The sequence below is a fragment of the Astatotilapia calliptera genome, chromosome 19 (assembly GCF_964374335.1).
Source record: "Astatotilapia calliptera chromosome 19, fAstCal68.1, whole genome shotgun sequence".
NCBI classification, from domain to species: domain Eukaryota; kingdom Metazoa; phylum Chordata; class Actinopteri; order Cichliformes; family Cichlidae; genus Astatotilapia; species Astatotilapia calliptera.
The window spans coordinates 20,804,633-20,826,015 of NC_137440.1; the positions used below are offsets into that span (position 1 = coordinate 20,804,633).

General features: G+C 40.2%; 1 protein-coding gene across 1 annotated transcript in view; it reads right to left on the reverse strand.

Annotated features, from left to right (window-relative positions):
* The window catches only part of syne1b (spectrin repeat containing, nuclear envelope 1b), a 65,855-nt gene extending 44,683 nt beyond the window's left edge, over positions 1 to 21,172 (reverse strand). The window contains exons 1-46 of the mRNA XM_080294180.1: positions 21,164 to 21,172; positions 19,328 to 19,411; positions 18,333 to 18,425; positions 17,888 to 18,066; positions 17,589 to 17,785; positions 16,876 to 16,985; positions 16,443 to 16,493; positions 16,260 to 16,292; positions 15,882 to 15,989; positions 15,666 to 15,803; positions 15,052 to 15,216; positions 14,848 to 14,960; positions 14,579 to 14,747; positions 14,404 to 14,500; positions 14,269 to 14,289; positions 13,774 to 13,976; positions 13,455 to 13,619; positions 13,173 to 13,325; positions 12,946 to 13,089; positions 12,360 to 12,527; positions 12,080 to 12,238; positions 11,831 to 11,995; positions 11,536 to 11,670; positions 11,183 to 11,341; positions 10,789 to 10,997; positions 10,213 to 10,321; positions 9,879 to 10,043; positions 9,165 to 9,332; positions 8,873 to 9,049; positions 6,935 to 7,075; positions 6,627 to 6,787; positions 6,284 to 6,434; positions 5,155 to 5,382; positions 4,954 to 5,052; positions 4,652 to 4,839; positions 4,350 to 4,473; positions 4,090 to 4,256; positions 3,842 to 3,995; positions 2,310 to 2,935; positions 2,028 to 2,207; positions 1,731 to 1,881; positions 1,447 to 1,605; positions 997 to 1,179; positions 781 to 882; positions 472 to 675; positions 133 to 340 (exon numbers count right to left, since the gene is read on the reverse strand). Of these exons, the coding sequence (XP_080150306.1) occupies positions 133 to 340; positions 472 to 675; positions 781 to 882; positions 997 to 1,179; positions 1,447 to 1,605; positions 1,731 to 1,881; positions 2,028 to 2,207; positions 2,310 to 2,935; positions 3,842 to 3,995; positions 4,090 to 4,256; positions 4,350 to 4,473; positions 4,652 to 4,839; positions 4,954 to 5,052; positions 5,155 to 5,382; positions 6,284 to 6,434; positions 6,627 to 6,787; positions 6,935 to 7,075; positions 8,873 to 9,049; positions 9,165 to 9,332; positions 9,879 to 10,043; positions 10,213 to 10,321; positions 10,789 to 10,997; positions 11,183 to 11,341; positions 11,536 to 11,670; positions 11,831 to 11,995; positions 12,080 to 12,238; positions 12,360 to 12,527; positions 12,946 to 13,089; positions 13,173 to 13,325; positions 13,455 to 13,619; positions 13,774 to 13,976; positions 14,269 to 14,289; positions 14,404 to 14,500; positions 14,579 to 14,747; positions 14,848 to 14,960; positions 15,052 to 15,216; positions 15,666 to 15,803; positions 15,882 to 15,989; positions 16,260 to 16,292; positions 16,443 to 16,493; positions 16,876 to 16,985; positions 17,589 to 17,785; positions 17,888 to 18,066; positions 18,333 to 18,425; positions 19,328 to 19,411; positions 21,164 to 21,172 (7,072 nt within the window). The remainder of the gene's footprint in view (positions 1 to 132; positions 341 to 471; positions 676 to 780; positions 883 to 996; positions 1,180 to 1,446; positions 1,606 to 1,730; positions 1,882 to 2,027; positions 2,208 to 2,309; positions 2,936 to 3,841; positions 3,996 to 4,089; positions 4,257 to 4,349; positions 4,474 to 4,651; positions 4,840 to 4,953; positions 5,053 to 5,154; positions 5,383 to 6,283; positions 6,435 to 6,626; positions 6,788 to 6,934; positions 7,076 to 8,872; positions 9,050 to 9,164; positions 9,333 to 9,878; positions 10,044 to 10,212; positions 10,322 to 10,788; positions 10,998 to 11,182; positions 11,342 to 11,535; positions 11,671 to 11,830; positions 11,996 to 12,079; positions 12,239 to 12,359; positions 12,528 to 12,945; positions 13,090 to 13,172; positions 13,326 to 13,454; positions 13,620 to 13,773; positions 13,977 to 14,268; positions 14,290 to 14,403; positions 14,501 to 14,578; positions 14,748 to 14,847; positions 14,961 to 15,051; positions 15,217 to 15,665; positions 15,804 to 15,881; positions 15,990 to 16,259; positions 16,293 to 16,442; positions 16,494 to 16,875; positions 16,986 to 17,588; positions 17,786 to 17,887; positions 18,067 to 18,332; positions 18,426 to 19,327; positions 19,412 to 21,163) is intronic.
* Between the last annotated feature and the right edge of the window lie 211 nt (positions 21,173 to 21,383).

The window sequence follows — 21,383 nt, forward strand, 5'->3', positions numbered from 1 at the left end:
AATTAACATCAGGTGTAGACTTAGACAGAATGAAATCTAAACAATTAATAAAATAATAAAAGTTTACACCGAGCATGGATTCCCATTAAAACGCAGTATACCTGTACATTTTTATCCAGCCAGCCTTCTTACCATTGAACTGCTGCTGAAGACCGTTCTGCAGTGAGGCAAGTGTCCTTGCAGAAAGCTGGTTTGCAGACTCATAAGTCTTGATAAGATCAGTGAGAGCTGAACCCAAACCAGCCAGCTCCTCAGATGGATATTTTCTGCACAACGTGTTGAGGCTTTCTCTGGTGGAGTCAATACTCCCTTGCTGATTTTGCAGCTCCTTCTGGAGATCCTAAAAAACATGTTAAAAATGTAGTTTTGATTATCACTGTAACTTCTCAAATTTATAGAAACACATTGCATTCACCATCAATATTTTTTGTAAGGGCTATAATTTTAAATTGCTTATTATTTAGACTGTACCTTCACTCTGCATATGTCCTCAGGATCTGATCCAGTTGGAGAAGAAACTAGAGAATCTTCCATACTTTTTAGCCATGCAGACATCTGTGAGATGTAGTCTTCAAGCTGTTTCCGTTGGGAACTGAAGTCCATTAGATTTCCCTTAGCCTGCTCATGTAGCTTCTGGACAGTGCAGATCTTTTTGCGCAGGTCATTCTCCAACACCTAATACAATCACAGTATTTACTGAAGAAAGACCAGTTCATCTGCAGCGCTTGAGCTAATATTTGTTTGTTCAGACCCACCATAAACCAGAGTTGTATTTAGTACCTGTAGTTTAGCTGGAGTCTCTTGGTTTTGACTGCACTTCTTCAACTCTGCCACTTTACTTTGCAGGGCTTCAAGTCTCTGCTCCTTCTCGCCAAGTTCCACCTGTGGCGTTGTCGAATGAGAAAAGCATGTCACGCACAAGCTCACCTACAACAACCAAACCCAGGTAAAACAAATCCTTGCCAGTTTTCCAAGACATCATATATCTTACTGTACCTTCAACTCTGTAAGCCTTGCTGATATCTTCTGGCTGTTGTTTAGGTTGTTCAGGCTTTCATTTAGCTCAATCACACTTGTGCCAGTCCAGCTCTCAATATCATCATTGATTTTACGCACATCATCCCACAGGCCCAAACACTGGTTTAGTCGATCAATGTTGTCATCTACCCTCTCAGACACCTGGGAAATGGAATACACTTTACCATTGTTGATTAAACTGGGTGGACAGTAAACCTTAATCCACAGTAGATTAAATTTATGCTCTGTTGTACATCTTACACAGAGTATAGCTTGCAAAGCTCTCTGTTAACACATAGACACAACACAGATAGAAGTCCAGTCTTTTTCTCCGATTTAAAAAAAAAAAAACCCAAGTAGAGAACTTTATTGTTAACAACAAGGCATAACATTGATGCTTCAGAAATGAACTCTTAAAGTCAGGCTTACATCCAACCACTGGTCAACAAGTGTCTCCATATCCTTTTTCATCATTTGAGAGTCACACTCGGGGACCTTCTTTAGTTCAGTCACCAGCTGTTTTCCTTTGCTGGAAAACTGATCTAGTTCATGCTGCTTGGCAGCCAGATCCACCTTCACTGCTTCATGCTACAAATGAAGTAAAGACAGCAAAGTACTTAAGTAACACAATGTAGTCTTGAACCTCAATATAAGAAAAAGAATAGAAGCATAATTCCTAAAAGCGATATAAAATATATATATTTTGTTCCAACCTTGGTTAGTGACCTCCTAGTTTCCTCGTGGTCCTTCAGAACAGAGCTTATCTCAAGCAAAGGTTCAGCACTCTCAATAGTGCTGCTGAGGGAGGCTTTCAGGATTTGGTATTCTCTCATAAGCTCAGTAAGGACACTGCACTGCTCCTGTCTGTCAAACGGAAATGAGTTCGTTTCATTTTAACTGTAAATTAACTGGAAAATACAGTAAATTGAAGAAAAATGTGTTTAAAGACACTCAAACACACTTAAAAACATGTTAGAATGAAGGAATCCCCATTGCTTTTACTTCTGTACCTCTCTGCAATGAGCCTCTTGGTGTCTTCCCATGTAGTCTCTAGCAAGCTGATTTCCCTCAGTACCTCTCCAGCCAACTCTGCATCCCTCTGAGCCAGCTGGTTGCCTTTGTCCCTCAGCCACTGCTCCTCATGCTGGTGTGACTGGAGCTCATCCTCTAGCTGATTAAAGAACCGAAGTCTGACACACAGGGGGATAATATGTATAGTTATTGACTATGTTCAGTTGTCAATTTCACCACTTCACATTTGAATTACATCAGATATTGCTGGAATACTTTACCGTTGCTGTAAGCCATGCAGGCTGGGCTCTTTAAGGCTCTGACGGTCTGCTTTTTCTTCAATATCTTCCACGGCTTTCAGAAGCTGCTCTTTCCGCTGTCTAAATGAAGTCCACAGAGCCCCCAGGGCTTCTGCTTCACTCTGCTTAGTACCAAGCAAGTTCCTCACTGCATCCAGCTCAACACTAAGTGAATCCGCCAGCATGCGACATGACTTAGGAGAACCCTCATCAGCACCAATGTGAAGATGACTTTTGCATAGACTGCTGTCCAGACTGATGGCTAGAGTCTCGAGCTGACTAATGTCTGGGACAATAGTTGTCAGCTCTTGCTGCAGCTCCTCCACTCTTCCACGGTCCCAGCTCCCAGCACTTTCAACAGTCTGTCTCAGACCCCGCAAAACTCCAGTCACCACACTGTGGGTCTGCAAAAAAGCCTCGAGCCTCTCCAGGCACTCCAACTGGAGCTCGGCTATATTGTGGGCCTCCATGTAGGGCTGCAGACAGCTGTCTGCTCTGCTACGTAGGAGCTGTGCATCACCAGGCTCACAGAACTGACAGAGCTTCTCGGTTTGCTGCTCCAAACTCTCTCTCACACTGGACTGCTTCTGCAGGGCCCCCTGCATCTCCTGTAAGATGCAAGTTTTAGAGAATCAGCTGTTGCTCTGAAAGCTCAATTCCTCTGCCTATTTCCTTTTATCTTGGAGAAAAACATGTTGGTTTTGTCAGTCATAGCCTTTAAAAAAAGGCCATTGAATGTTACATTCAGTTCAATTCATATTTAATTTAAATAGCACCAAATCACAACAACAGTCGCCTCAATGTGCTTTATATTGTATGGTAAAGACCCTACAATAATACAGAGAAAACAGAGAAAACTGTTTGGCGACAGTGGGAAAGCAAAACTCCCTTTTTAACAGGAAGAAACCTCCAGAAGAACCAGGCTCAAGGAGGGGTGGCCATCTGTTTCGGGGTTGGGGGTTTACATCTAAATTTAGCAAAATTTGGGTATTTTAGAGACTTGAATTCAACTTTTTCCATAATATGTCTGAAGTACATCTAAATAGTAAATTAAGGGAAAAAAAAATCAGGTTAAATTTGGTTCAAAAGAAAAATTTTAATAGTGTTCAAGATTACACCTTGTATTTTTTTTTAAATATTTGACTGATTTGATTTCCTTTTTTTTTAATATGTATGTGTGGTTGTGACTTTAAGATCAAATAGACATACAATGTCACCCTGCGCTACACAGAAAAGGTATGCATCTTATACTTCAATAAAGACAGATAGCAGCATCAATAGATATTCAGTAAATGGAAAAGTTGGCATGGTGGTAAAATGGTCAGCAGTGTTGCCTCACAGCAAGAACAGCTTGAGTCCTTTTCTTTTGATTAACCAGAGTTAAGAGATAAAGTGATGTATTTTTGTGTCTTAAAGGGTGGCTTAACAATGTTTAGGTAAACCTGTCTTTTCAGCATGTCTTTGCCACGGGTGTATTAGGGATGCAAATGTAAGAAAAACATTTCAGTTCTTACCTTTACTTGTGTTGCAGCAGGTTGCAGTTTGCCGATATTGATTTGAGGAGATGAGTGAAGATTTGAGAGCATGTTCTCACTCCATTGGCAGAATTTAAGCAAGGCCTGGTCAAACTGCTCTACCAGTGAAAGGTGGCTCTGAAGCTCTGAGATTCTGGAGTAGAAAAAGGCTCCATGGTAACTCCACAATTTAGTTAGTGCAAGACAAGCTTTAAAATTTAATTTGCAGTCAGACTATTTCATTGTACCTTCGAGGGAGAACTTCATTTTGGACATGCAATCTCCTCTGCAGGGTTTCAAGCTCATCTTTCAGCTGACTAACTCTCTCTCCCTCTGCAGTGGGATACAATGATGTCCCCAAAGATGCCAGTTCAGCATGAGCCCTCTCAAGGGATTGAACCTCAGAGTGCAAGACCTGCAAGGAAAAAGTATTCATCCATGTTGTTACAATAATATATTATTAATTGAATTCTGTTTCATAGTTAAACTGTGTCTGTATAAATTGTACCTGCAAATCCTGTATCTCGCCGTGGAGCTTGGCTTTATCTGCTGACAGGAACGGACTTTCTGGTTTGGACGCAGATTCACTTCTCTCCAAGCAGGAAACAAAGTTTGAATGCTGCTTCTCATACCTGAAGGACATCAGAAACATTGGAATTGTAAGATTTATTTACAGAGTTGGGTGCACTTTGCTTCAAAGGGAGACACGGCTCTGTTTTGTCTATTGTCCATATCAAATGTAACTATCAGCATTTCTTAATTTTATCCTAAAGCTTTTAAAATTACTATGCTACATACAGTAATCCATACTTTTGCCAAAGGGAGAGCAGGTTTTCCAAAGTGCTCTGTTTGTCCTTTGCTTCCTGTACATGCTGGTCATAGGTGGTGTTTAGCTCTGTCACAGTCCGCTCTGCTTGCTCTTTGTCACTCAGTCGACGGGCGCCAGCCGACAGCGACAGCAAGGTTCCTCTCAGCCGTTCCAGACACTGACAGGCATCCTGGAGAATAATAACACATGGCAGTGACCAACAAAGCCTCAACCTGCACTCTAGTACCATTACTGGTATTTAAAGTTAACTCGCAAAATGAGCAATTGTAGAAAGAAATAATACCATGTGGTTTTGAAGGGCTTTGTAGGTCTCTGATGAGGAGGTGCAGGATTTGATAGGATGCTCCAGGTTTGTATACAGTTCACTAAGAGATGCTTGTACCTGACAGAAAATTAAGACCCGGTTAACTCCATTAATTATTATGTCTCTAATCTTTTCTATATACCACTGTTACTGCAGCAGTATCAGTCAGTGAATATATACCTCCTCTAGGCTCATTTTGAACTTCTGCTGGTGAGAAGAGCTTTCCTCCAGCTGTCCATCAAGCTGCTGAACGCTCTCCTTCAGCTCCTCCCAGTACCTGCCGATTTGGGTCAAACGAGCCTTGATGCGAGCCGCCTCCCCCGAAGACACAAACTGAGCCAGGGCTTGGGAGTCTGTCTCCAGCTGAGAAAGAACCTCCGCTCGAGACTGAAGTCCTGCCGCAACAGCCTGAAAAAGCAAGACAATTAAACTGTAATAAAGTCCAAATAAGATCTTTATGACTCAATCAGTGTTCCTCCATCTAAAAAGAGGTCCTGCCCACAATTAAATCACCAGTAGTTACTGTTTTTTTCAGTAAGGACTAATTAGCAAGGAAGCTCTTTGTTGGGCTAGTAGCTGTTAAACATAGTCAGACAGAATAAGGCATTCATTTTTATAATCCCAAATTAATAATAAATAGACGATGTGTGCCTTTTATTAAAAGTAATAAGTGACTAATTAATGGCGATACATGCTCGAATGTGAGTCATCAGATCACAATCTATTTCTAATGTCTCATCATTCAGATCTGATGTGTGTATCCTCAAATGTAGTAATCTTCTATCTAATGTGTATTTGATGCACATATATGATAGCCAGCATACAGTTTATAAAGATTTCTGACACCATCTTGCCATCACAATTTGGCCCCTTGTTAAAGTTGTTAGGATACTTAACCTCTGCCATTACTAAACTGTTCAAGTGTTGCCCAATATATCCTAACGGCCAATATTTTCTCTGGGGTTTTGTGCCTTAAATGCCATCTTCCAGTTTTTCAGGAAATATAAGTTTCACCCTCAAGGCAAATTTGTCAAAACTGTGACAGCTTGAGGAAGTCAGATACAAACCACAGACTTCATGAGTAGCTCTTTTTCTCATCTTATTAAAGACAGGGGGTTGCTGTGGGTGTCAACGAGAGAGACAGTCTTGATGGGCAAAGCAATATTGCACTGTTGCTTCCAATGGCCTCTTCAGACACCTTATCGATTTTAACTTTAATGTCTTGGCTTTGTGGTTATTGTTTGCTGGCTAATATTACTTGGTTTTATGGTTTTAATGGGTTGGAGCGTTATAATACACACTACTGTACCTTGACTGTGTCGATCTGTTCCTCCAGAGGCAAAGTAGAAGACTTCATTGCATCCAGCTGTTTTTCCTTTTCAGATATCCATAAGGAAAAGGCTTCAAATCCAGCTCCAAACTGATCCCACTGGTCTTTCATTTCTTCCAGATTTTTGACACTGGGGGAGTAAAAATGATAAATTATATAACTTTTAGCTGCAAGCAATGCCTGATATTCATGTTAGGTGTAAGACAGCTAAATTTACTACTGCACATGTCAGTCAGCACATTCTCAAATGCACCAATGTGTGTATGCGTATGTGTGTTTCCGAACAAAATAAAAGCTTTAATCAATGAATCTATTTTCTTACTCTTTTTTCAGCCCAGACTCTACTTTATCCACTTGTTCGCTGAGAGAGCGGGCTTGCTGTAAAAGCAGAGTCTTGTTTTTGGGGCCCAGCTGGATTTCTGCTGATCTCTTCAGCAATGTGTTCATATGTAAGGCCTTTGCTTCACATTGCTTCAGCAGCACCTGCTCACAAAATGGCAACATTTAGTATAGTTTTCTACAGTATTTATCTAACCCATACCTTTCAGTTTAAATGTTAAGAGTCAACCAAAAGATATTTTTTGGTTTTGTTTATTTGTTTGGTTTTTTAACTTAAAAAAGAAGACTTACTCTGGCCTGATCAAGTTCAACTGCCAGACTTTCTGGACTGCTGAAGTTCAGGTCTCTCTCCATTGTTGAGCGTGCTTTGTTAACAAACTCATGAACTGCTTCCTGTTGGCTGTCAAACTCCTGCCAGGCTGCCAGTGTGACCTGGGAATGACAATCGTCAAACTCATTAAGGTCAGATCAGCATTATTTTTAGATCCATTCATTGTGTTTAGTGCTGTTATCAAACCTTCATATTTAAATGTTGTTGCAAGATAATAATCATCCCCCAGTGGCAGAAAAAACACGTAAAGATCACACTAACAGAACACAATGACACGGCACTATACCAAACCTGCTCGGTATGACTATTATGTATGCAAATGACACCATAGCGTCTGCACCTATTAGCAGGGGTGATGAGTCAGCACTGTTAACACTTGACAAAAACCACACCATACAAGGCAGCAACTGCACAAACATTAAATTCATCAGTGTTTACATTACTGATTATCAGTATAACCGCTAGCATAAAAAAGGCTGAACTTAAATTTCCATTTCAACACTAACCCCTCATCTCACAAATAGCAGCACCATTAAGAATAACATATCTGACTCACTGCAGCGAGGCATCCTTAGAGCTGTAATGCTTCTCAAAGAACAGTACTCCATTAGAAAATATCAGTCAGACCTTTCAATCCTCTATACATAACATTTTCCTTTACTTACTTCATTCATTTATTTATACGCAGCAACACACATTAGCTTATATAATATATAGTATAATGTAACTGTGTCAGAGTCCTGGAGAGAGTAAACATGCAAAACAATATAAAAACACATAAAGGGGAAGCACTGTGAATAAAAGTAAGCTTAGAAATAAAAAAGGCCTCAAACTTCACAACAACAGATGCTGAACTGAGCAATACTGAGGACTACGCAAGAGTAGAGAGTCAGTTAGAGCAGAGAGAAAATGAACAATTTGACTATCATCAGAAAAAACTTCTTACGCAATAAAGTTTACTTTGACTTTGACTCACACTTTAACAAAATAATATGAGAGCAAAGCAGTGGAGCGATAATGCGTGCTTCCACTTGGCAACCTTACGTGATATGATAACATTCATTACCGTAGTTACGCAGATGATACACAGATATATGTTTGATCTACTCATCTCATTAGCACTTGACATTAACAAATTGATGACTATAAACGCCTTAAAACTTAATAGAAACAAACTGGAATTTTCTTTTTTAAATTGGCCCTAAAACCAAACATGATCTGCCTTTTCATGAGTTGGGGACATCACCTGACGTAGTACAGCCACAAATTAAAAGTCTTGGGCTTTATTTTAGATTCTGGTTTGAACCATTATTGGTTCCACCATTCTTCCATCTTAGGATTATCGCCAAAGTACGAAGTTTCCTGCCATGACTCTGAAAAACACCTTCTCAGTAGACTGCAACTTATCTAGAACTATATGAAATATGAAGGTAATGAACAAAAACAAATCATTCCAGTTTTAGCAGGGCTACATTGGCTTCCAGTTTCTTACAGAGTTAATTTTAAAATACTCTTACTTGCATATAAAATCCATTTTTTTACTTCCTCCTTCTCCTCCCCCAAATATTTCTTAATATGGTTTTATGGGCGTAAAACCCTTACTTATACTTATACTAGGTTATACAAATTGAATCGAATTAAATTGAATTAAATTGAATTGAATAATACAATTGCTAAATTGATCACTACACCAGGATTAAGCTCAGATCCTGGGAATAACTTTTCACACCATATGCTCATTTCACCAGAATTATTCAGAGCACAGTGTCACAAAAAGAACTTTATGACTTTAGTGGGTGAAGAAGCATGCATCAAAAACACTGTTTCATCACTTTAGCCAGTGTATCAGTGTATCAATAGCTTTCGTTGCTTTCAGATCAGTCTTAAACACTGCTCACCTCAAGGCTTTGCTCCTGTGAATCCATATTCTGTTCCATTTTGCTAAGTGTGTTCTCTAAACTCTGCAGGTCCTGCTGCAGAGTCTCCCCCAATCCTTCCTCAGCCTGGAGTTGCTGGCCTCTGGTGAAAAGGTGCTGAACATCCTTCCTCTTTAGTTTCAGGCGTTTTAATAGTTGCTATTGGGAAACATTAAAATTGTTTGGTTATCAGAGTCAAATTCAATAAGAAAATCAAGCAAAAACAAAATCCAAAGCACGGTAATGTGGAATTATTTGTTTGGTCTAAGGATACCTGATGAACAAGCAGCATCTGTTGGGCTTCTCTAGCAGTTGAGCAGTCCAGTATTTTAGTAACCTCAGCCTGAGCCTCTTTCTGCCCCTGAAGCAGGTCTTCCAGTGTAGTTTGTACCTCTTCTCTGAATTGTACACAATCCCCAACAGCCAGCACCATCTTCTCAGCCTGATTAAAGACATCAGAGAAAACGCAACGCTGTCACAAACAATACTTACGCTTGGATATTGCTATTGTCTGCTTCTGTTGGCTGGAAAATGTCAGTTTCATGATGTCAACTGTAACAATATTTAATAACTCATATCTTAGACTGTAGCTGATGAGAGATATTTTGATAAAATTCAGTGGTCTCACTTATATGGTCCACAGGCCAGAGCCATCCTGTCAAGAGGATGACTGCACAGCATGAAAATTTATATCTTAAAATTGGAGGGAAATCATTTATAATCCCAATTTTAACTGTTTTTCTGTTAAAAAGTAAAATATGACTGTGATTTAGATCTACATATGAAGTATTTGTGCCTAATTTTTGAATAAATTACTGGTTTGTTAAAGACTAGTAGGTCCAACTCAAACTGGGTTGCATGTGGCAAGTTAACTAAAATGAGTTTCACACTCTTCATACTATATCTGTATTCACAGTTTATTTTTACTGTATGGTATTTTAATTGTTTTTGGCACCTTAAGATAAAAACATGTGAGAACATCACTTACCTCTAACAGAGAAGCGAGAAGACCCTTAAAATCAGTGGAGAGCTTGCTCAGTGCACTTCCTTGCCTCTGGGCATCGCTGTCAGCACAGATTTCAATCAGTACAGCCATACGGCTTTTCAGCCAGCCAAGATTCCCCTCCTGTAGCTCTGCATCATTCCTCAGCTCCTGCACACAACAACAGAGTGTGATACGACCCGTGTGGACAAGAGTCACCTGACCCGGAGTGTTTATACAGTAACAGCTTCAGACACGACACTGAGAAGATGTGACACACCACAGAAGAAAGTGGGAAAGGAAGTAAACAGTTTGGACTTTAGGAAGAGGACTAACTCACCGTTATGGTAGCCTTCACCGTGCCATATTTATTGGGGTCATTAGCTCGATTTCTCAGCATCCTTAGTTGGCTTTCTTTAGATATAAGCCAACAGGAAAGTTCAGCGTATCTGTTTGACACCAAAAACAAATCTCATGAAAACCTTGAACAGCACTTTAAATTCATACAGAAAATGAGTACTTCTCTAAAAAAATATATATATAATTAAATATCAGATGCACTATGGAAGCTGGGATAGACTCCAGCCCCCCGTGACCCTGATAAAGATAAGTGGAGGAGAATGGATGGATGGACATAATTTGGAATCTGTGATCTTTGCACCAAAAACTGAATACACTCGTAACTGCTACAACTACTGTTCTTTTTCTCAAGTGAATGAAAAAATGTTAACATGATTACATCGGGTATGCCAGGAATGTGTGGCACTGCACGGCAATGACAAACACACAGTTTTATTGCTGCAGCGCCACAAAACACGAGGTTAAATTCTAAAGTATGTGCGTATGTGACATTTACAGAAAGTGTTTACACTGAAAGAAATGAATCATAATGACTAATTTTATAACATTATTGCACCTTTTGTTGTACTCCTTCCATTTATCTTGGTGCTGCATTAGCTTCTGGTGAGTGTTCTCAATCTCCTCCCGGACCTCAGCAAAGTCCTTTCTTGCCGTCTCCAAGGTCTGGTGAGCCAGGTCACCCTCGGGGAGTTTTTGACAAAGTTCCTCCATCAGCTGCAGCCTTTTCTCACATATAGACTGTGGACCCTTTTCCCTAAAGAAGGCCTGAAGGCCATTTATATAAAGCAGAAAATGCATGTAAATCCAAGGCAAAACAAAATGCTGCTAAGCTGGGTGACAGGAAAGAGCTTCAGCTCTTGACACACTTACTGTGCGAGGCAGTGAATTGATTCACACTGAGTTAATCAATACATGTAACCAGGCCAGCCAGCCATCTACACTGTGCTTACCCTGTGCTCCTTAATGAGCCTTTCGCTCCCCATGCTAGCCAGGTGGCGGTTTTCCCTGGTCAGCTCTGCCTGGCACTCTTGCAGTGACAACATCAGCTTGCTTCTTTCCACCTCCACCTTCAGATGCAGGAGATGAAAGGGAGCATCTGTCTGTATATCCTGAAAAAGGAGAAAGACAACAGCAAAGCTGTCAGACTCTGAGCAGCACAGTTTGTTTGCACCAACTTTTTGAAAAGCTGCAGAGAGAGTTTCAGTCATTCCAGTACATTTTAAGAATTTCCTACTATCTTATAAAAGTCATATTGAGATTGAAAACATTTTAAATTAATGGATTAAACATCCTTGACACCAACCTTCCAGTGTTTATGCAGCTTTCTAACTGTTTCCTGCAGTGACTGCTGCTCCTGCTCCGGCAAAATGTCTGTCAGCTCATCACAAGCTTTCAGGAAAGTGTTCAAGACCCGCTGGTCGAGCTGTCCAAAGAACTCCTGAAAAAACCCATAACTGCTCATCATGTTTAACACTTTGCACAGACTATACTTTGTTTCATTGTTGTACATGTTACTGCACTGGGATTCAATACCGTGTATACTGTCATAAACTGATATGAACGATCTAAAACATCTGAATCTGGCAAAGTACACTCACAGTGTGTTTCTTCAGCAGCTCTTCTGGGTTGCCTCTTTCTGTCAGAAAGTTCTGTGCCATTTTAAGAACCTTCTCCAGCTCTATCCGTGACTCATCAAATCTCTTCATTAGACTGCTGTTGGCCTCCACATGTTTTCTCCACTCTGTGGACTCTTTAATCAAGTTCTAGGCACAAAACAAATCATTTTTAGTGCTAAAATAATTCAGTCACTGATTACGGTGGAGAAGACAGCAGGTCTTGATGTTTACCTGTGATGAGGTCTGCAGGTCTGCTACCCGTTTCTGCAGTAGACCCATATCCATATGCTCGAGGGTTTTACTACTGTTCATTATTTTCTGGATGGTCTGGTGGTCTTTCTCTATTACTGTCAGACACTTCTTACAGCTATGTGTGAAGGTTGCCAGTTCCTGTAGAATTAAATGACAGGTAGGGTGTTAGCTTAGGTTAGTTAGTTTAGGCTAAAACATACATAAATCTGCTCGAAATCCGAACTACTAAAATGCCTCAGTGTATTTCACAGTTACTCACCTGGCATTTCTGTTTAAAGTCTACTGGTCCCTCCGAGTCGGTGGTGCTGGTGATATGACTAGCCTTCTCCAGAGCTTGGTAGAAGCCTGTGATATTCTTCTCCATTTCCTCCAGTGGAGGTAAAAGCGATTGAGACTCCCGAAGCAGAGGCAAACATCTCTCCCGTATCTGATTGGAGGAGAGAAATGGTAATAATATTTCATCATAAGAAACTTCATTATCCTTAAGTTCAATACAGGTTATCCATCCATTATGATTTTTTTAAAAAAATGTCAGTATGTAAAAACAAAATGTTCTATTAGAGTAAAAAAGCAGTTTAGCTTTTATTTTCTTAATAAAAATGGTACATTTGATGTTGTAGGAAGTGGCAGTTCTTGATTTAATTTTAATAAACCATTGGCTAGAAAATCTAAGAGGTTAAATCTCACAGCTTGGATTTCATTTAAAGACCTCCTTTGCTCAGGAATACAAAGTAGTGCAAAAAAGCTAATAAAGTAAGTAAGATGCAGTGGTGTTAAGCAGCAGGATTTCTATTTTAATCACACATTAAAGTAAGGCCATGTAATCTATATAGACTTGTACACACGTTACTCAGCTGCTCTTTGATTGAAGCCATCACAGTCATCATCTGTGAAACTTCCTCTTGTGGAGTGTCTTTGGTTAACAGCTGAGCTGTGCGGCTTGCTGCCTTACAAGCTGCTTCCATAGCTGGCAATTTGTGCTTAATTTCCTAGAGGAAGTTGAAAAAAATTATGATATATCATATAATAGAGAATACATAAGGATTTATCTAAGTTGAGAAAGCAGATTTACCTCAACATCTTGGACAAAGGCTCTGCAATTTAGAAAAGATACTTGGATAGGAGCTGTCATCTTCTCATTGGTTGCATCCATGAACATCTTCAGTGTATTAATCCCGTCTTGGTAGTCTTGCCTCAATTTATCCACCTCATCCGCTCTTGCATACTGCAAGTGAAATAAAAGATACCACAATATTTTTGTCCAAATCGTTAAAACTTGCAGCTGTTTGGATAATAAGTACAATTCGATATTTTTTGGTGGTGAATGTGTTGTTCCAAAGTGTGTTGCATTTACATGTTTGACTTTAACAAACAGTTCCCTCCATCTCCCGTTCAGCAGCAGAAGTTGCTGCTTTAGATCCCGTGAGACCGTATCGTCACACGTCTCAATGAGAAAGTTCCCGGCATCGTTCATGTCCATGTGCTGCTGGATCCAGTGGGAGAAGTTTCTGAAAAAGTCCTGTAACAAAGAAAAATACAAAAGGCAACACAACTTTAACTGTACACTCCTTGGCCAAAGAGAAAAATATGCTTTTCTTTCTATTCATGTTTTTAAAAAATCAACATAAATTGTACAGAAAATATTGTTTTTTCTATTATCTGAATGCACTTACACGTTTGGCATTCTCTGACTGGCTGAGCATCTGCTCTGCATCCTCTAGCCAAGCCTGCAGAGCTGCCACTGTGCTGCTGTACTTCTCCCAGTTAGCGATCACCTCCTCCAGCATGCTCCGTACACTGCGCACCTCCAAAGCCAGGTTCTTCCACTGAGCTGTGGTATCACTGAGGAATTTACTCACCCCCTCTGCTTCATCAACTTAAAACAGAGAATAGAAACAGTAGTTCAGTTAAACCAAAATCTACATGGTTGCCACCTGTATACAAAGCATTTGATTATGTCCGCTGATGATTTGGCCTCATGGTTGATGCTGGTGTGTTAGGTCAGAAAAATCATGCTAAAAAAGCATTCAAATTATTGTTACTGCATGCATTATGCATGATTTCATAGTTTGGGGATTTTAAAGAGAGAGAAACGAGAAGTGCAGCCCCCTATTTGCAGACAGAAATGGCTCAGGATCAGGCAAAGTTTGGACTGTTTTTGGACTTACCTCTGTTACAGGTCTTAGACCCTGTAACGTGAAATCAACAGTAAGTCTGTTTACTAGAAGCCCAAATTAAAACACTTGCATATAGTATGCACAAATAAAAAAGCAGCTTAGAAATAAAAATGCAAAGAGACTTACTTGAACTGTCAGATTTAACATAAACCTCTGCAGCTTGCTTGAGACCTGTGAAGATTGTCTCATACTGCTCAAAAAATCTGTGGCCTTCAACGAATGTCTGAAACAGAAAGAGAAACGCTCGTTGGTTTGATGTCTTTTAAAAACCCAGATTACAATTCCTATGATTTCAACTTACAAGGTAGCTTTGCAAGAGGAGTTCAACTGAATCCCGTCGGCCGTATTTAATGATCCACGACTTGAGTTTTGATTCAGCCAACATAAGAAATGCCATCAGTCGATACTTCATTTCCCAGAATTCCAGCTTAATCAAGTGAGCGTGTGATGATGTAGACACAAAGTTGAACCTGCAAATTAAACAAATGGTCTGTTATTATTTTGAAAAGTGCAAAAAAAGAAATCATGAAACGGTAAAGAAAAATGCACTTATCCTGACAAAGATCTTACCGTTCTGCCATATCCTGGAGCTGCTCAGGTGGGACAGGTACCCCATTCACCGATCTGTCCCTGTGGATCTGCTGAAAGGTTTGCCTGTGGGACTCCAAGCTTTTCAATACCTCCTGCAAAATTAAACAAGCGCCTGTTTCTTCATACCGTCCAAAACAAAGTTAACCCCACAACACGTAAAGGCTAAAAGGTAAGCTATGCTACCTTATGCTGCTCTAGTTTTCTGTGAAGAACATTGGCTGTCTCCTCATGAGCATGTTGGATGGGAATGTCCTCTCTCAGAGCCATCTCGGCTCTGTGCAGCCAGGCGCCAATCACTCCCAGAGGCCCAGGCAGGGACTTGTCCAGATGGATGTGCCAGTCGAGCAGCTGCAATTGACACTCATTAAACAAAACCACTCTACCAAAGCAAGATCCCACCGTACAGGAGGCTATGCTGGGCATAACATTTCCACATGGTCACAAGCAATCAGGCCACAAAAGAGTGTTATGCAAGTCTAGACAAGCTGTGGAGGTCTCGAGGAGTAGACCACCCCGTGAACAAAATCGCCTCTGTTCCCATCTCCTCCCCCTCTGAACAAACCGCTTGCACCCCACTGAACTTTCATTGGCAACGAGTAAATAGATGAACCCTGACTGGTGTTTCTCAGAGCCTCCAGTGCATCAATCCAATCTTTTTAGCCAAGAAAAGGACAACAACTAAAAAAGAATGATTATTGCTAATCATCAGGTTTTATTTAATTCATGTGTGGTTAATTATCACAAATTTTCCTGCTGTCTATGTGGCCCATAATGAATTATTCATGCAGTACAATTACCCTGGTAGACACACGGTCCCAGGCCTGCTTGACCAGAGCTTGATCCACAGAGAGCTTGCCATCCTTTTGGACTGGCTGTAAGAGTGGATCTGTCTGCTTTTTCTTCATTTCATACTGGACACGGAAGTTCTTAAATGCCTAAAAAAAGGAGACACACATTGCTAAATGAGTTTTCCAAAGAAGAATGCTACAGTCCATTTGCCACACCTCACTAACCTGGTACTTGTCAGCAAGGCTTCCCTCTGTTCCTTGGGCCCGGAGCACATCTCTCTCCAGCTGATCTAAAAACACCTTTAGTTCTCTCAGCATCTTCCGCTCCTCTCTCTGTCACAATCAGCACACATACAGCTTAGATTGGGAACAGACCTAATCTCTTTCATTATAAGCAGGCCAATGGGAATCTCAAGTAAAAATGACATGCCGAACACACACAGTTAAAGATTAGACTCAAGACTCAACTTGCAAAGAGACCCACACGCAAACACAACCTCTACATTTAAGGACTAAATAGTTTTAAAAGTTAAGGTAGAAGAAAAGGGTGTACAGACAGTATCTTGTTAGAAACTCTGATTTAGTCTTTTAAGTTGAACATACCTCAAGCATTTGCTCTATATCTTGGGGACCAAACTATCCAGGAAAGCGGAGAGATGCAAATATGTGATAAAAGCATTAGAACAGCAAGGGAAAAAGAAATAAAGTGGATAGAAAATGGAACAAGATCGAAGTGGACATTCACTCCAAACAGGAAGCATGCAGCGCCGTGACCTGAACGCTCACCTGGAGCACTGGCACTGACAGTGCAAAAGTTGGAATTGAGCCAAGAAGCAGCTTAATGTGCACAAAAAATAAATTAAAGAACGAAATTAAATGAGCCCATGTTGATGGAAAACTATATTGATGATTATATTTATGCTGTGATCATGCAATGATTGCTTTATCTCACTTAAGCTTTATGTGATAAAATGACAAGAATCACATATAAGCAGACACAGCTATTCAAAACTTTTGCTCAGCAGCAGATGAAGCAACTTTCATTAAGTATGGACTGTTCTCTGTATGTCGGCAGTTTTTGGAAAAACTGTAGGCACTAAGTACAAATTTAAATGTAGTAACGTATGTAGTTACACATTCATTCTAATCCCCATTTTACCCCAAACTATCACTGCCTACATACACTTGAAAAATAAATGATAAATTTAGGGTTAGCTACCTCATCTTGCTGACCGTCAGTCTCAGAATGATGGGGGTTCGGATAGTGCTTCAGAAACTGCGCCACGTATGTCATGATGGATTTCTCGTCTGGCTTGTCTACGTCCACATCTGCAGATTAACATAAACATTGTCCACTGCACTTGTTGAAAGAATACAAAAAGAATCATATTAAAAATGGATGCAAATATATTGAGACGTTTAATAATCCTGTCAGTATTAAAGGTAAAATGTGCTCTGATGAGGAGGATATCTGACATAGTCATTACTTTTGGTATTAAGTCAGTATGGCACATAAATACTTTGTGTCCTTAGGATAACTCTCCCAAGGCCTGCCGGCTAATTATACATGTCTTTTTCATTTCCATCCTTGACCTGATGTTTCTAGAAAACGGGGTCAAGCTCCTGTAAAAGCAAAGGCATTTCAATGTGTAGCTGCAATAAAGCATCACGACTCTGCTACAGAAGACAGGACTGCAGAGCTGCTGCAGACTGCTTCTACACAGACTGAAACTCAGAGCTACAGATAGCACAGAATATTAATCCTCTGTAAGGTGGTATTTTCCACCACACAACTTAGCAGCACAATTTCCTGTGCTAAAACACTAGCAAACATACACTCAACAGTTAAGCATGCATGCTCAATACCACTTTGCAAGAATAGCCTGCAACTCTGGAATAATTAATGCGAGCTGTTGAAAAGGTCAAGGACACCTTCTGGATCCAGCAGACGGGGAATGCCCAACTCGTTTTCTGCGAGTGAAAAGGCCTCCTCCAAATTCTCCCTGTTGCTTCTTCGCCGTACCACCTCCATGTCCACCAGGTCAGGTCTGATGGCGTGCACCACTGACTGGAATGCAACGCCATCACGCCAACTGGGACCAAAGTCCTTCACCTCAATTCCAAAATTCCTTAAAAAAGAAAAATGTGAAAATGTTCATTTTGCAGACTTTGCATACACGAACCTTTCCGATATGATATATATCATGATGATGATTTTTAAAGTGACATACTTGGCTGCTGTACACTGCACCCATTGGAGCAGTGCCTTCTTGGCATTGCCCTTAAATTTGTTGACCACCTTTCTCTTCATTGGAGGGCTTCCTGTTCCAGAGCTGGTAATACTCTCCACAGAAGAGTTGCTGTTGGATAGAGCCTGAAGGGCTGGCAGGTTACTGGTTAGCTCTTCAATCTAGTTGAGAGAAAAGAAGAGAAAACAAGGAGAACATGGCAGCATGTCTTGAGATTTCCCTGCATCTGTAATTTTTAACATCACCTTTAAGCTGCTTGACTTACATACTTTGTCCTTTGTAAAGGTTAGACAGCATAAAGATTAGCAATACATTAAATGTTGACCATAAAAAATGATCAGAGGGTGTTACTTGCAGGAGAGCAACTCACCTTGGAGAGAGACAATGTAATAAAACTTTTGGGATTTAAAGAGAGATTAAGTATTACCTGGAAGTAGAGGATAATAGTCCATATCAACCCAAGGACAATTGATGGTCGGCCATCTGCGATGTCAGTTGCATGAATGTTAACAAGTTTGATCTGAAACAAAAGCCAAGCGAAAGGTTATTATGAGAGTTAAGTCATATTTAGGCAGTCTAGAAGTGAGACGTTCAACCCAAAGGAACCCTTTCAGTTACACAGTCCAAAGAAATCTGCAAGCTTTTTTTGTTCAAAGTCATCAAAGCCACGTCTTTGATGCAGTTAAGTATTGTCACTGGCAGAAGGCACAAACAGCCACAATGAAGAGTCAACCAGATGAACAAAAGAAAAGTATTCAACTAAAGGTTAAAGCGAAAGCAGATGCAACACAGCGTTTCAAACCCTGCATTGAAGAACTGCTACAATTTGTCATGTTCGCATCTCTGCTTTTGGAATTTAGGGAGCCAAACATACCAGTAATCAGTGGTGTAGTCAAAATGCTTTAAACACACATCAGTAGAAAAGCTTAATGGCTACATTTATAGAAAACAAATGATTGTATCCAAGCATTGCATAGTCTACATCGTGCATCAAAAGAAAAGGATGCATACAGCATATGATCACACAGGGCGTTTACTGGCGACTGACCGGTGATCCTCGATACACAGACTGAAGCCACACGTGATGGGAGAGAGATCACAACAATAGAAGTCTCAGTCCTGAGGGAACTCCAATGAAAGTGGGACACAGGCTTCAACAGAGCCAAGAGATTTAGAGATGGCTTATGTAATCAAGAAGTCCCGTTTCCTGCTTCTCTAAACGTAGTGCATTTTCTACCGGCAGCTACCTCATGCATACTAACCAAATAGCCAATCAAAAGCTTTTTCTCGGGGGTTATTAGCCATACCTTGACTTCTTGAAGACATGTCACATATTTCAAGTATTATATTCAGTTGTGGAAGAAAAATACTTGACAAAATTTACTGTGAAAGGTCAAATTGTCATTATGACTGCATGCTTACCTTCCTGCCTTCGAGGAATTTGAGTGCAGTGCCGATGTTGGAAACCCAGTGGATCCTCTTCAGCTGGCGGCCTTGCTCACGAGGCTTAAGACAGAAAGGACAGAAAGTCAAAATTTAGCTAGCTCATTAAAGTTAAGGATATCTTCATCCAACCATCTGCCATCTAATTTGTAAAATTCAGATTCAGATAACTTTATTAATCCCACAAAAGCTGTGTTTGTTTGCAGCTACCCTTGACTCACTGTAACACACAGGGAGTGGTCTGTGAGAATTAGCAGGACTTTTCGTATATAAATTAACAGCAGAGTGCCAAAGTTGCTTTGAGAAAAAAAAGTACAATCCCAAGCTTTAAAGCATGAGTTAGAACCAATCATATCTGTCTATATTAAAATCTTGGCTGATCTAATACGACCAAAGCGGTAAGTGAAATCCTCAAACACTGTTCACCATGAAAAGAGTGAATGACTCATTTGCCAACCAACAGCTTTACAGATGACATGGAAGTCTGTATCAAGACAGGTCTAATCAGAACTTGCAAAACAGAATCTGGGTCAGCGCGTGTGTGTGTGTTTCTGTATTTCTGTGTCAGGAGAGAGTGAAATAGCGGCACTGTAGTACTAACAGCTCCTCACAGCGGGGAGGCTGAGATCAAAATTAAGTCCTTGTACAGTAATCCACGACTAAATGTTTACCTTTTCAATGAAACTTAGTTGTCTAAGTTTACAGTATAGTATATACTACTAGATTTGCTTGTTGCTTTAAACACAGGACAAAATAAATCATTACGTAGGTTTTGCTAGCATCTTCATTTAACAGAATAGAACATTAACATTAAAACCCCACATACTGTATGGTCCTGTAAAATCCTAAGTACACGCTTAGTGGTTCCATATTAATTACAAGGTAAGTAGCAGTCAATTGCTGCTAATCAAATCCACTTTATTAACTGATTATCAGCAAGTGTGACCACCCCAGTAAAAGCACATATTTTGGCAGGTTGCAGGTCTGGAGCATTCAGATGCGTGTTAATACAATGTCAAGGAGGAAAACATTAATAACTACATAAGAGAAGCAATTGTTGCTGAACATTAGTCTGAGAAGGGTTATAAGGCTATTTTGAAGCAATTTGAAGTCCATCATTACACAATGAGAAAGTTTTTTTGCAAGTGGAAAACATGCAGAACTTCCCAGAAGTGGACTTCCCTGCAAATTCAGCCCAAGGTCAAACCATGCAATCCTCTGAGAAATCCCAGAACATCCAAGAGCTACAACTCAGAATCTACAGGCCCAATTCAAGAAAGACTAAACAAATAAGGCTTGTTCAGAATGGTTGTCAGACGAGAACATGGCAGCACAGGTTAGGTTTGAAAAGTTGGATCTGAACAACCTAAAAGACTTTTAGAATAATGTTCTTTACACAAACAAGACCAAAGTGAAGAGTTCTGCCCACAATCACATAAAAACAAACACAGTATTTAATTTTGAAGTACAGTGGCCATGAACTCCTCTGTATTTTAGAGTCAAATGTGAAACCATCTGTCCAACAGCTATAGCTTTACCGAAAATGGGTTCCATCATAGGACAATGATCTCAAGCATATCTGCGAATCTACAACTTGAAGGGCTTAAAAATAAAAGCATCAAGGTGTTGCACTGGTCCTGACCTCAAGGTGACTAAAATGCTGTGGTGGTACCTTCAGACAGAATGTCTGCAACCCTCACTGAACTGAAGCAGGATTAAAAGAATGGGCCAAAATGTTCTCACAACAAAGTGAGAGATGATAAAATCATAGAGAAAGCAATCAAAGTTATTGCTTCTAAAGGTGTTACAAGGCACCTGCATCATGGAGCGTAATTAGCTTTTCACAGGACTGTAAATTGAAAGTCCTGTGCAATCTTTCTTTTTCACATGAATGTAAATTCATATAATTTATGCCTAGATCCTGAAAAAAAATAAATACTTACAAGTCTTTGGCCAGACAGGACCTCAAGCAGTGCCAAGAGCTTCACCCCATCTTTGATGTCCTCAAACAGGTCATTTACCTCCAGTGGTGGTT